The 12,479-nt window shown below is 42.0% G+C and overlaps 2 protein-coding genes across 4 annotated transcripts in view; both read right to left on the reverse strand.

Annotated features, from left to right (window-relative positions):
- PHOX2A (paired like homeobox 2A) overlaps positions 1–5,666 on the reverse strand; it is a 14,089-nt gene extending 8,423 nt beyond the window's left edge. Inside the window, exons 1-3 of one of the 3 annotated variants that reach the window (XM_060303640.2) lie at positions 4,907–5,666; positions 4,502–4,671; positions 547–1,150 (exon numbers count right to left, since the gene is read on the reverse strand). The gene's annotated coding sequence lies outside the window, so the exon portion shown is untranslated. Of the gene's footprint in view, positions 1–546; positions 4,053–4,501; positions 4,672–4,906 lie in introns of those variants that run through there. The other 2 variants (XM_030831124.2, XM_030831122.2) reach the window with 2 other exon arrangements.
- Positions 5,667–11,993: 6,327 nt separating this feature from the next.
- Positions 11,994–12,479, reverse strand: part of CLPB (ClpB family mitochondrial disaggregase) — a 163,197-nt gene continuing 162,711 nt past the window's right edge. Inside the window, exon 17 of the mRNA XM_060303638.1 lies at positions 11,994–12,120. Within this exon, the coding sequence (XP_060159621.1) occupies positions 12,046–12,120 (75 nt within the window). The 3' untranslated portion in view covers positions 11,994–12,045. The remainder of the gene's footprint in view (positions 12,121–12,479) is intronic.

The following is a 12,479-nucleotide window of genomic DNA, read 5'->3' on the forward strand; positions in this document are numbered from 1 at the left end:
TTAATGATTAGGTGAATTAAAATATATGAAGTAGGACTCCCCTGGTGGCACAGTGGTTAAGAATCCACCTGCCGATGCAGGGGACAAGGGTTCAAGCCCTGGTCCAGGAAGATCCCACATGCCACGGAGCAACTAAGCCCATGTGCCACAACTACTGAGCCTGTGCTCTACAGCCCACAAACCACAATTACCAAGCCCGCGTGCCGCAACTACTGAAGCCCGCATGCCTAGAGCCCATGCTCTGCAACAAGAGAAGCCACTGCAACAAGAAGCCCACGCACCACAACAAAGAGTAGCCCCTGCTCGCCACAACTAGAGAAAGCCCGCGCACAGCAACCAAGACCGAGCGCAGCCAAAAAATATAAATTTATTAAAAAATATATATATATATATGAAGTGTTTGAACAGTGTCTGGCACATAGTAAACATTAAATAAATTAGCTCCCACCACCACCCCTTCTCTCTCTCACCAAGTGATTGAGGCCTGTGACTGACAGACCCAGACCACACTCTAGTCAAGCTCCTCTGATCTGTTGCACCTGATACCTGGACGTATAATCTGGGCATGGACTCCTGTCTTTGCATCCCAGCATCACTTCTACCTTCGAGATTTCAGAAGATATCAGGGCCCTGCAGAGTTACCCAGCCTGACCCCTTAATTTTTGCAGATGAAGAAACTGATGCCCAGAGAGGAGTCCTGGAGGAAAAGTGAAAACAGCGAGAGTGTGTCATGGTGGGGAGGATTCCTTCCAGAGAGGGAGCAGCATGCAAAAAGGAACCTGGGGAGAGGGTACAGTGGGGACTGTCCTTTTTCTGCTGCTCTGATCCCAACTCTGCGAGCCTGGATAGTGGAATTACCTTGAGAACAGAGGAGAAAGGACCCATGCCTTGGAGAACTCTCCCTGCCTGTGGTCATTTGGAGAATTCCCAGGCTACTTCTAGAGCAGCCACAGATCTTAGCCTCCCTCAGAACTCTGAGCAAGGATCTCCAGGGCTCAGAATGTGGGCACCAGGCTGATTTACTAACCCAGTGCACTCCTGTCAGTCCTTCTCTCTCTAGGGGGAGAACAGAAAGTGATGGCGCCTCCTTACCTTTGAAATGCATCTTCTCACTCTCTGAAGCAATGTCCTCAGTGTCATCACTGTACAACTATGATTAGAAGCCAAGCTTGATTAGACATCCATGTCGACCTTCTAATAAAGGATGGAGCTTATCTATCAGTGAAAAGTTAGCACATTTCTGGTCCTGCTTAAGGACCTTAAAATTCCTTTCACCCCCATATATCTACCAACTCCATCAGCAATGTTCTTCCCAATCGCTCTTCTCTCCTGCTATGATTTCGGGTCCAGGGAAGGTTGGAGGCAAATATATTAACTGTATATTCCCAACCTGTCTATCATAACCTGTAGTCTCTTGTTCATCTCTCTGTTATGGGGACAACCCTTACTGACTATTTTTTTTCTTCCCACCACTACCTTAAGTTACCCGGTCTTCTATTAATTTCCACTTTTATTTTTAGCTTCTAGCATTAGGCCTTTCCAGGGATCCTAAACATCTAAAATGTTCAGTTCTCAGAGATCGCTGAAGAGTGAGAAGAGATCTTAACTCAGTTCTACAACTATTTCTTGAGTGTCTGATCTATGATGGAATCATGGGGCAGTCGACACATGGGGATAAATTAATCCTGGTTGCTTTCTTTAAGGATCTTCCGATCTGGTGGGCACATAGGCACTTAACTTATGGGGAGGCTCTCCTTAGAATGTTTTAGTTGTCTGGGCAAGAGAATGGTACATAGAAGGTGAGACAAGATGGCTCTTTTTTTAAAAAGGGAAGGGGGAAAAAAAGGGTTTGATCCTACCAAACATGCCATACATTGATAAGCTTATTCAAGCTTTTGTGCATGAGAAAGGACTTGCCTCAGGGCCACCATCATGGACATCTGTAGTGTGGTTAGCCAGGCACAACTTTTCTCTTGGGAACTGTCTCCTCCATCCAAACATCCTCCTCCAAACATGGCTACCCACGGAACCATTGTTCTTAACATAATCCTACCCTCAGCCATAACTGGTCCAGGTGTGGGTACCTGTTTGAAGATGGGTCAATAAAACCCTTTCTCATCATTTTTTTCTTATTTGAATTGAGAAACCAGTCATTCTCTTTTGAATGGTGAAAACTATAAATGTAAAGCTCAGGAAATGTTTGCAGCCATGGTCCCCAACATGAAGAGAAGGAAGGTGGTTGGAGTGAAGAAAGAATAAATAAGAAGCTGAGGCAAAAGATATAGAGACTTATGTTAGAATTTAAGAGCCTAGCTCCAGTTATTCCTGAGACATCCTTACTCTTTTTGCAAATTAGTTCTTCAGCCCTTTATTGAATTTTATTACCCAATACAGTCTTCTTTATGTTTAATCTATTTCAAGTTGGATTTCTGTCACTTCCAAACAAAGAGATTCAAATAAAAAATAGGTATAAGGTATGCAGTGATGCAAACAGCAGACCCTAAAAAAGGAACTGGCCTTGTTGATATAGGGTGGGATGCAGTGAGAATCCCTCCATTCTGAGCCTGGAAATGAGATGTCCTTGTTAGGTGATAATGAAGTAACTGGGAAAACTACTGCATGTTGTCTCTTAGAGCTTGACCTCAACTTTCCCCATTGCCCTGTGGTTGTAACTGCAGAGGATTAAGTAGAAAAGTGGTAAAATAATTCACATCTGGCAACCTTGGGAAGGGGTTTAAGAGGGGACAAGCAGATGAGGAACAGCATGACAATTTGTAACTCTGGTAAGGAAGCCTCTGCCCACGGTCAGCAATCTGAGGCTGCCGCAGGAGGATAGCCATGTGATCTGCAGATTGGTTATAGCCAAGTTCTCTGCCACATTCTAGAGTGAATGCATTGATTAGGAAACATTGACTGTTTGACAGGTGATAATGGGAATATTTGGGAAGATCTAGAGAAATTAGGGAAGTGTGATTCTCCCAGTCCTTCTTGGCACCTTGGCCTGAGAGTAGGAAAAAGTTGGCATTTTTTTTGACATCTGGCATCTGAAACCACTTCCTATGTTAGGGGAATTCCCTACCTAATAGATGCCAGATACTCTCTGAACTTCCCTTAAAACCAGAGTGCAGACACCTGACCTATTCTCAGCCAAGCATGTACCTTGATCACAGCCTAAGCTAATGACTCTGTAGCTAAGGAAGTGAGCACTCAGTGACCATAAGAATTCTCTCCAGGGGAAATGGCTTTACAGCAAGATCTAGTTCTAGGTGCAGCAGGGCCCCGACATAGCTTGTTTTGGGCAGCATTGAGGGTTCAGTGCCAACCATGCCCGCTGTGCAAGGGGCAGTGGTGATGGGGCTGTCCTCATGGAGACAACAATGCAGCTTAATTTAGGGCATTGTTTCTAGTTGTGTGGCTCTGTATTTGGTCCTCCAGTCATTTCAGCAATCCCCTGAGATATGTTTTATAAATGTAATATGTTTAACATAAAATTTTATTTTGCTTAAATAAGATGAAGTTAGTTTCTGTTGCTTGTAACTAATGACTGATTGATAAAGAAATTGGTACTAGATTGGCTGAGGGCATCAAACTCCCAAGGTACTAGTTGGAATCTGGGAATAGTTGTGTGGCTTTGTTGGGACTAGAGTTAGTGGAAATCCAGAGATGGAGTGGCATTCAGGGGCAAAACAGCTCATCAGTTTATTACTAGTGGCACCTGGAATGAAGTGTCCATTGAGAGCACAGACTTGGGGGACTGTCAGAGATCAGTATAAAGAGAATGAGGAATGCAAGGATTGTGAGGAGGTGTGGAAAGCTTAAAGAGATTGAAAAATGTAAAAATCAAACTCAAAGATTGCTCCTGTGTGAGAGTTTGAGTATTGTTTGGAAGAGGGACATGGGTTGGTGATAAATGAGAGGATGTGCATGGCTAAGAGAGCCCTGAGTCCTCTACGAGTTAGGGTTATTTTGGGTGCACATAAGGGAAAATCCAAAATAACAATACTGTAAACAAGATAACAGATTATTTCTTCTTCACTTAAAGTAAGTCTGGAGGTAAGGAGTCCAGTGTTGGTATGGCTGCTGAGTGCACATCAGGGACTCATATTCCTTCTTCCTTTCTGTTTCCTAGAGTATGATTTCTAACCTCAAAGTTACTTCATGTTCTAAGATGGCTGCAGGAATTCCAGTCATCACAACCACCTTCTAGGCGGCAAGAATGAGGAAGAAGGAAAACAAAAGGTACATTTCTCAGTGAGATATCTCCCTATAAGGAACGTTCCAGAAGTTCCATGCAACACTTCTGCTTACTTCTTTTCTGCCTGAACTCAGTCATATGGTCACATCAGACTTAATGAGAGATTAGAAACAGCATGATTTTAGCTGGGCATGTAAGTATCCCAAATAAAATAAGAGTCTCTGTTGCTGAGGAATAAGGAGAGAATGGATATTAGGCAAGTGTATTAGTTATCCATTGCTGCATAACAAATTACCCCAAACTTACTAGCTTAAAACAACACACACTTGGCTTCCCTGGTGGCGCAGTGGTTGAGAGTCCGCCTGCTGATGCATGGGACATGGGTTCGTGCCCAGGTCCGGGAGGATCCCACATGCCGCGGAGCGGCTAGGCCCGTGAGCCATGGCCGCTGAGCTTGCGCGTCCGGAGCCTGTGCTCTGCAACGGGAGAGGCCACAACAGTGAGAGGCCCGCGTACCGCAAAGCAAAACAAAAAAAACCCCAAAGAAACCACATACTTATAAAGTCACAGTTTCTGTGGGTAAGAAATCTGGGTGTGGCTAACCTGAGTCTTCTGCTTCAAGGGCCTCGCCCAAGGATGCAATCGAGGTGCTAGTTCTGCAGTCTCAAATGAAGGCTTGACTAAGGAATGATTTCCCCCAAACTCACTCACATGGTTGTTGCCAGGACTCAGTTCCTCCAGGGCTGTTAGTCTGAAAGGCTCAGTCCTTGTCAGATGTTTGCCAGTGGTTACCCTCATTCCCTTGGCCTATGGGCCTCTCCATCAGGGCAAGCATGTAGGAAGAGCCAGAGAGAATGCCAGCAAGACTGAAGTCAGCCTTTTATAACCTATCCTTGGAAATGACATTCTGTCACTTTTGCCATTTCTATTCCTTAGAAGCAAGTTACTATGTCTTCCTGCTCACACCCAGGGAGAGGGGATTACACAGGGCATGAGCATCAGGAGGCAGGGATCTCTGGGAGTCATGTCAGAAGCTGTCTACCACAGCAGGCAATTGGTGATCTCTCTTACAACCCCAACCTACCACTGAAAATAGCCAGAGACTATAGCACCCTCTCCCTGTCCAATGGGGTTGTTTCCCTCTGGTGTGAAGACTATATGTAGACTTCCCATGGGGAATTATGTGGCAAGAGGAAGCCAAGTCTCCTCATGCCCCATCCCACTGACTTAATCGTCTCCATACTCATTATCAAAATCAGACCCCAACATGCATCAGGGTCAAATAGGAGCTCAAATTCACAAGAAGTCCTTCTCACTAAAAGAATTAAAAGATTTTTCAATCTTTTATATCAATAAAATTTGGCAAATATATGTGGGAATGGATTCTGAGGGTTCAGGACTAAGGAGGAGGAACATAATTTAAAATTAGAATGAAATGACCAATATGAGTGCACTTACCAGAGAGCCTGGATTCCACGTGCCGATTTTAAGAGCTGGGAGTTCTAATCACCTTTTTGTACAAAAGAGATGAGTTTATTTTTTCTTAGAGTCTAACATCTTACTATATTCACTTGATCACATATCCACCCATCTATGCATTTTTCTGTCAATTCATTGTATTTTTTTTCAGATTTTTTTTTAATTAATAGATTTTAGTATTTAGGACAATTTTGGATTAACATAGAAAACGAGCAGATAATAGAGAAAGTTCTCATATACTCCCCTCCCCCACCCTAGTTTCTCCTATTATCAACATCTTACATTAGTGTTGTATATCTGTTACTATTAATGAACCAGTATTGATATATTATTATTAACTAAAGTCCATAGTTTACATTAAGGTTTACTCTTTGTGTTATATGTTTCTATAGTTTTTGACAAATACATGTCTTTATTCACCATTACAGTGTCATACAGAATAGTTTCACTGCCCCTGTGTTTCAACTATTAATCCCTCTCCCCTTTCCAATACTGTCTCTATATTTTTGCCTTTTCCAGAATAGAATCACAGAGCATGTAGATTTTTCAGACTGTATTTTTTATGCATTCACAGTAAGTTGCAGACATCCATACACTTGGCCCCTAACACTTCAGTGTGCATATCATTAAGTAGAGAAAATTATTGTTAATTTTTCAGGTAAAATTTTCATATAGTGAAATGAATAAATCTAAGTGTACCATTCAATGAGTTTGACACATGCATATATCTGTGCAACCCTACCCCTTACCATCACCCCAGAAAGTTCTTTCATGCCTCTTCCCAATCAATCCCAAGCCCGCTCCCTCAGAGGCAACCACTCTTCTGATTCTTTTCCACTACAGACTAATGTTGCCCGTTCTTGAATTCCTCTGAGTACTCTTTGTGTAAGCCTTCTTTTTTACTCAGCATAATATTTTTGAGATTCATCCATGTTGTGTGTATCAATAGTTCACTACTTTTTATTGCTGAGTAGTGTTTCATTGAATGAATATACCTGTGTAGGCAGAATTCTAAGATGTCCCCCAAGATTCCTGCTTCCTGGTGCACATGGCCTGTACAATCCCCAATTCTGTGAATACGATCGGATAGCACTCCATGATTAGGTTATGTCATATAGCACAGGGGTCCCCAGTCCCCAGGCCACGGACTGGTACCGGTCTGTGGCCTGTTAGCAACTGGGCCACACAGCAGGAGGTGAGAGGCAGGTGAGGGAGCGAAGTTTCATCTGTATTTACAGCCACTCCCCATCACTTGCATTACTGCCTGAGCTCTGCCTTCTGTCAGATCAGCGGTGGCATTAGATTCTCATAGGAGTGCGAACCTTACTGTGAACTGTGCATGCGAGGGATCCAGGTTGTGCACTCCTTATGAGAATCTAATGCTGGATGATCTGAGGTGGAGCTGAGGTGGTGATGCCAGCGCTGGGGAGCGGCTGCAAATACAGATTATTATTAGCAGAGAGGTTTGACTGCACAGAAACCATAATAAATCAATGCGCTTGAATCATCCCCAAACCATCCTCCCTGCCTCCAGTCCGTGGAAAAATTGTCTTCCATGAAACTAGTCCCTGGTGTCAAAAAGTTGGGGACCACTTATATAGCACATTTGACTTTAAAAAAATTTTTTTTTTTCTGTTTTTTAATTATTTTTTGGCTGCACTGGGTCTTTGTTGCTGGGCACGGGCTTTCTCTAGTTGCAGTGAGCAGGGGCTACTCTTCATTGTGGTGCTCGGGCTTCTCATTGTAGTGGCTTCTCTTGTTGCGGAGCACAGGCTCTAGGTGCGCGGGCTTCAGTAGTTGTGGCACGTGGGCTCAGCAGTTGTGGCTCACAGGCTCTAGAGCGCAGGCTCGGTAGTTGTGGCACATGGGCTTCGTTGCTCCGCGGCATGTGGGAACTTCCCGGACCAGGGCTTGAACCCGCATCCCCTGACTCGGCAGGTGGATTCTTAACCACAGCGCCACCAGGGAAGTCCCGCACATTTGACTTTTAGAAAGGGGGATTATCTGGGTGGATCTAACCTAATGACATGAACCGTTTACATTTGGTTCAAGAGGTCTTAAACAGTGAAGTCAGAGAGATGTGAAGCATGAGAGACACTCAACAGGAGGATGATTCTTCATTGCTGGATGGAGAGGCCACATTGCAAAGAATGTGGGTGACCTCTAGGAGTTGAAAGTGATTTCCAGCTGACAGCCAGTAAGAAAACAGGACCTCAGTCCTACAGCCACAAGGATCTGAAGTCAGCTAAGAACCTGAATAAACCTAAGAGTGGATTCTTCCTCAGAGCCCCCAGAAAGGAATGCAGCTCAACTGACACCCTGAGATCCAGAGCAGATGATAGTCCAGCCATGTTCTGAGTAGATGAGAACTGTGCCAGACTTTGAAATACAAACTTGTGAGCTGAAATGAACATTGTTTTCAGCTGCTAAGTTGTGGGGTTATTTGTTACACAGCAATAACAAACTAATATAATACCGCAGTTTGCTTAGCCATTCTCTTTTGATGGACATATGGGTTATTTCTAGTTTTAGACTATTATCAATCATGCTGCTATGAACATTTATGTACAAGACTTTTTTTGTGGTTATATGTTTTCATTTCTCTTGGGTCATAGGGTAGATGTGTATTTAGTTTTCTAAGAAACTGCCAGAGCTTTTCCTAAAGTAGTTGTGCCATTTTACACTCTCACCAATAACGTATGTGAACTCTGGTTGTTCCACATACTCTTGAAAGTCAAATAGTGTCAGTCTTTTTAATATTTTCCATCCTGGTGGGTGTATAATAGATTTAATTGCCTTTTTTTTCAGTTGGTTGACTGACACCTGGATTCACTGATGAAGTTAAATGAAATTGAGAATCCTTTGGTATAATGAAGAAGAAATAATTAAAACACTTAAGGAGATGAGAATGTTGGTTTATAAACCTCTCCTTCTAGGTTTATAAGTGTGATTCATCTACACCCAATTCCACCCCCTGAGAGGGCCCAGATGACATTCTCTTCACCAAGGTGTTGAGAAATACATTTGTGAGAGGGTGATGGCATCTTTGGAAAGTGCTGTAGCAACTGGTTTCTGCAGGCCAGTGATGCTGGAGGAAGACACTACAGATGGGACTAAAGAATATGGGTAGTTCACCAATATCCTAATTTGTAAAACCGAAGTCCTCTGGAACTGGTGAACAGAGGGTGAACTTAAGACAAGATAGTTATGATATTTAACCCAATTTCCAGGCCTGGGTTAGTTCACAGATTTCGAGTACCTTGAATGAAGTGAAAGCAAGTACACTTATGGAAGATGTGTATAAATATCTGTCTATATATTCCTTGTAGATTTCCCTGATGGGACCTGTAGTCATTTCTCAGGGTAGATTATGGGTTGAATTATGTCTCCCAAAAAGATACGTTGAAGTCCTCACCCAGGTACCTTTGGAATAGGTGACCTTATTTGGAAATATGTTCTTTACAGATGTAATCAAGTTAAGATGAGGTCATATGGAATTAGTGTGGGTCCTAATCCAATGACTGATGTCCTTATAAGAAGAGGGAATTTTGGACACACACACAGAGAACACCATGTGAGGATGGAGGCAGAGGTTGGAGTGATGCAACTGCAAGGCGAGGAATGCCAAGGTCTGCTGGTAACCACCAGAAGCTAGGAGAGAGGCATGGAATAGATGCCCCTCAAAGCCTCAGAAGGAACCAGCCGTGGCAACACTTTGACTTTGGACTTCTGTTCTCCAGAACCGCAAGAGAATAAACTTCTGTTGTTTTAAGTCACCCAGTTTGTGGTACTTTGTTATGGCAGCCCTGGAAAATGAATAGAATAACTGTGATACTGGGATTGTTGACACTGGCTGTAATGCTAATTGGGGCTGTAGTTGGCACAGTGGTCCACCATTCAGAGTGGAGTCAAGTGATAAATTGACTTGATTCTAATCTACTTCAACATCAGTCCAGTCCTTAAACCCCTTTCCCCATGATTTCTCTAGTTCCAGAGTGTATAGACTAGGGATAGTAAGCAGTTGGCAGAATATGTCTCTCTAATACAGGGAATACAGCTATTATGGTTGAAAGGGCTAAGTGGAAGCCCTAGGGCTTCCTTCCTATCAAAATTATAAACAACAAATAATAACACATCATTGGGGGGAAATGCAAGACTTGGTAACCATCAAAGACCTGAAAATTCAGAGGTGGTGATTCCTGTTACTTACCCACTTGACTCACCTCTCTGGCTCATGATGAAGTCAGAAGAGCCTTGGAGAATGACAGTGGATTATTGAAAGGTTAAGACAGGTGATGACTCCAATTGTACTGCTGTTCCAGATATGGTTTCTTTACTAGAGCAAAACAATAGAGCCTCTGCCACCTATAATAAAGTTATTAACTTGTGACTGTTTTTTCTCTATTTCAATAGCAAAGAAGGCCAAAAGTAGTTTTGTTTAACCTGTCAAGGGCAGAAGTACATCTTCACCATTTTGCTTCAGGACCAAGTTAACTTTGCCTCTGGGCCACAATTTAGTCCACAGGGACTTTGATCACCTTAGCATCCCATAAGACAACACATTGGTCCACTATGATTATGACAAAATGCTGATAAAACCTAAATAGCAGGAAGTATCAGGTACCCTGCATGTCTTAGTGAGTTGGTGTTGTCAGTGTTTGGAATTTTAGTCATTCTAGTAAGTGTGTAGTGGTGTCTCATCGTTTTACTTTGCAATTCTCTGATAACATATTATGTGGAACATTTTTTCATGTGCTTATTTGATATCTGTATATCATTTTGGTGAGGTGCTGTTCAGATCTTTTGCCTATTTTAAAATGAGGTGTTTTTTTTTTTTTATTGTTGAGTTTTAAGGGTTCTTTGTTTATGTTGAATACTAGTCAGATATGTGTTTCACAAATATTTTCTCCCAGGCTGTGGCTTGTTCTTCCATTCTCTTAACAGTGTCTTTTGCAGAACAGAAGTTTCTAATTTTAATCAAGTCCTACTTATCTGTTTCTTCTTTCATGGATCTTGCTTTTGGTGTTATATCTAAAGAGCTATTTGGGAGTTCCCTGGTGGTCCAGTGGTTAGGACTCGGCACTTTCACTGCCGTGGCCCAGGTTCAATCCCTGGTCAGAAAACTAAGATCCCGCAAGCCCTGCAGCATGGCCAAAAACAGACAAACAGCCATTGCTAAACCAAAGATCACCTCAGTTTTCTCCTATGTTATCTTCTATGAGTTTTATAGTTTTGCATTTTACATTTAGGTCTATGACCCACTAACATGTGTATTTTATTATTATTATTTTAAATTAATTAATTTTTGGCTGTGTCGGGTCTTCATTGCTGTGTGTGGGCTTTCTCTAGTTGTGGCGAGTGGGGGCTACTCTTCATTGTGGTGCGTGGGCTTCTCATGTGGTGGCTTCTCTTGTTGTGGAGCACAGGCTCTAGGCGCGCGGGCTTCAGTAGTTGTGGCACGCGGGCTCAGTAGTTGTGGTGCACGGGCTTAGTTGCTCTGCAGCATGTGGGATCTTCCCGGACCAGGACTCGAATCTGTGTCTCCTGCACTGGCAGGTAGATTCTTAACCACTGCACCACCAGGGAAGTCCCTACGTGTGTATTTTAAATAATTATTTTATCAAAGAGAAACAAATAAAAAAAGAAAAATTTTAAATCAAATTAAAAGTACAGAATTTAAAAACAATCAAGACATAATGAAAAACATCAGTCCTCTTCTCTCCCCACTTTTATTCTCAGAACCCAGAACCTACTCTCTAAACCATTCTAGCTGTTTCTTTTGGTATTTATCTCCATACATTTAGATAAATCATAATTTTAGGTAACATTTACAATGTGTCAGGCTCTATCCTAAGTGCTTTGCATGCATTGTCTAATCCTCTCAATCACCTTATATTGTAGGCACTATTTCTATTCCTACTTTAGAGATGAGAAAAATCGAGTTACAGAGGGATCAAGTAATTACGTAAAGTCACATTGTTAGCAAATGGCAGAGCTGGGATTTAATCTCAGGCAGTGTGTTCTTCCAGTATAATGTTTACCCTGTGATTTCTTGATTGACTGATTTTAGACTCCTGGCATCCTAATATGAATAATTATAACTCACACCACCCAAGGCCCTGCCGTGTCTCTATTATCTCAATATTCCACATTTCATTGATCTAAGACATCACTGATTGTAAGCCACACTTCTGTATACCGTTAAAAAAGAAAAAAATAACCAAAATAACCACAATGCTTTCTTATCCCTTAGCATTTTTATATTTATTGAAATAGATCCTTTATACTTTAGATGTATAATTTATTATATACTTTGGTGCTTGCAAGCAATAAAAAGAAAAATATAAGGGACTTCCCTGGCTGTCCAGTGGTTAAGACTCTGCACTTCCACTGCAAGGGGCATGGGTTCGATCCCTGGTTGGAGAGCTAAGATCCCGCATGCAGTGCTGAGCGGCCAAAAAATTCAAAAGAAAGAAACAGAAAAAGAAAAATATAAGCAAATAAGTTGGTTTAAGTATTTCTAAAACTTCTTTATATTCAGAGTCCCATTTTTTGAATCATTTTTTGCCTCAAAGATGTCAATGCCCACATTTAATTAATTTAAACACAATATCATACTCTGAAACTTCAAAAGTATTGGTGATACAGCATTTTAAAAAAGAGGGATCTGATCTGCAATCATGAATAGAATTTTCTTCCAAACCATTGATATTCATTCTGTGAGTTTTGATACTAGCACTTCCTTGTTTTTTTCCAGAAAGTATAAATGAAAACTTCTTAGACAAAACCTGGACTTATATTCATT

Source organism: Globicephala melas, chromosome 8, assembly GCF_963455315.2.
Source record: "Globicephala melas chromosome 8, mGloMel1.2, whole genome shotgun sequence".
Classification (NCBI taxonomy): Eukaryota; Metazoa; Chordata; class Mammalia; order Artiodactyla; family Delphinidae; genus Globicephala; species Globicephala melas.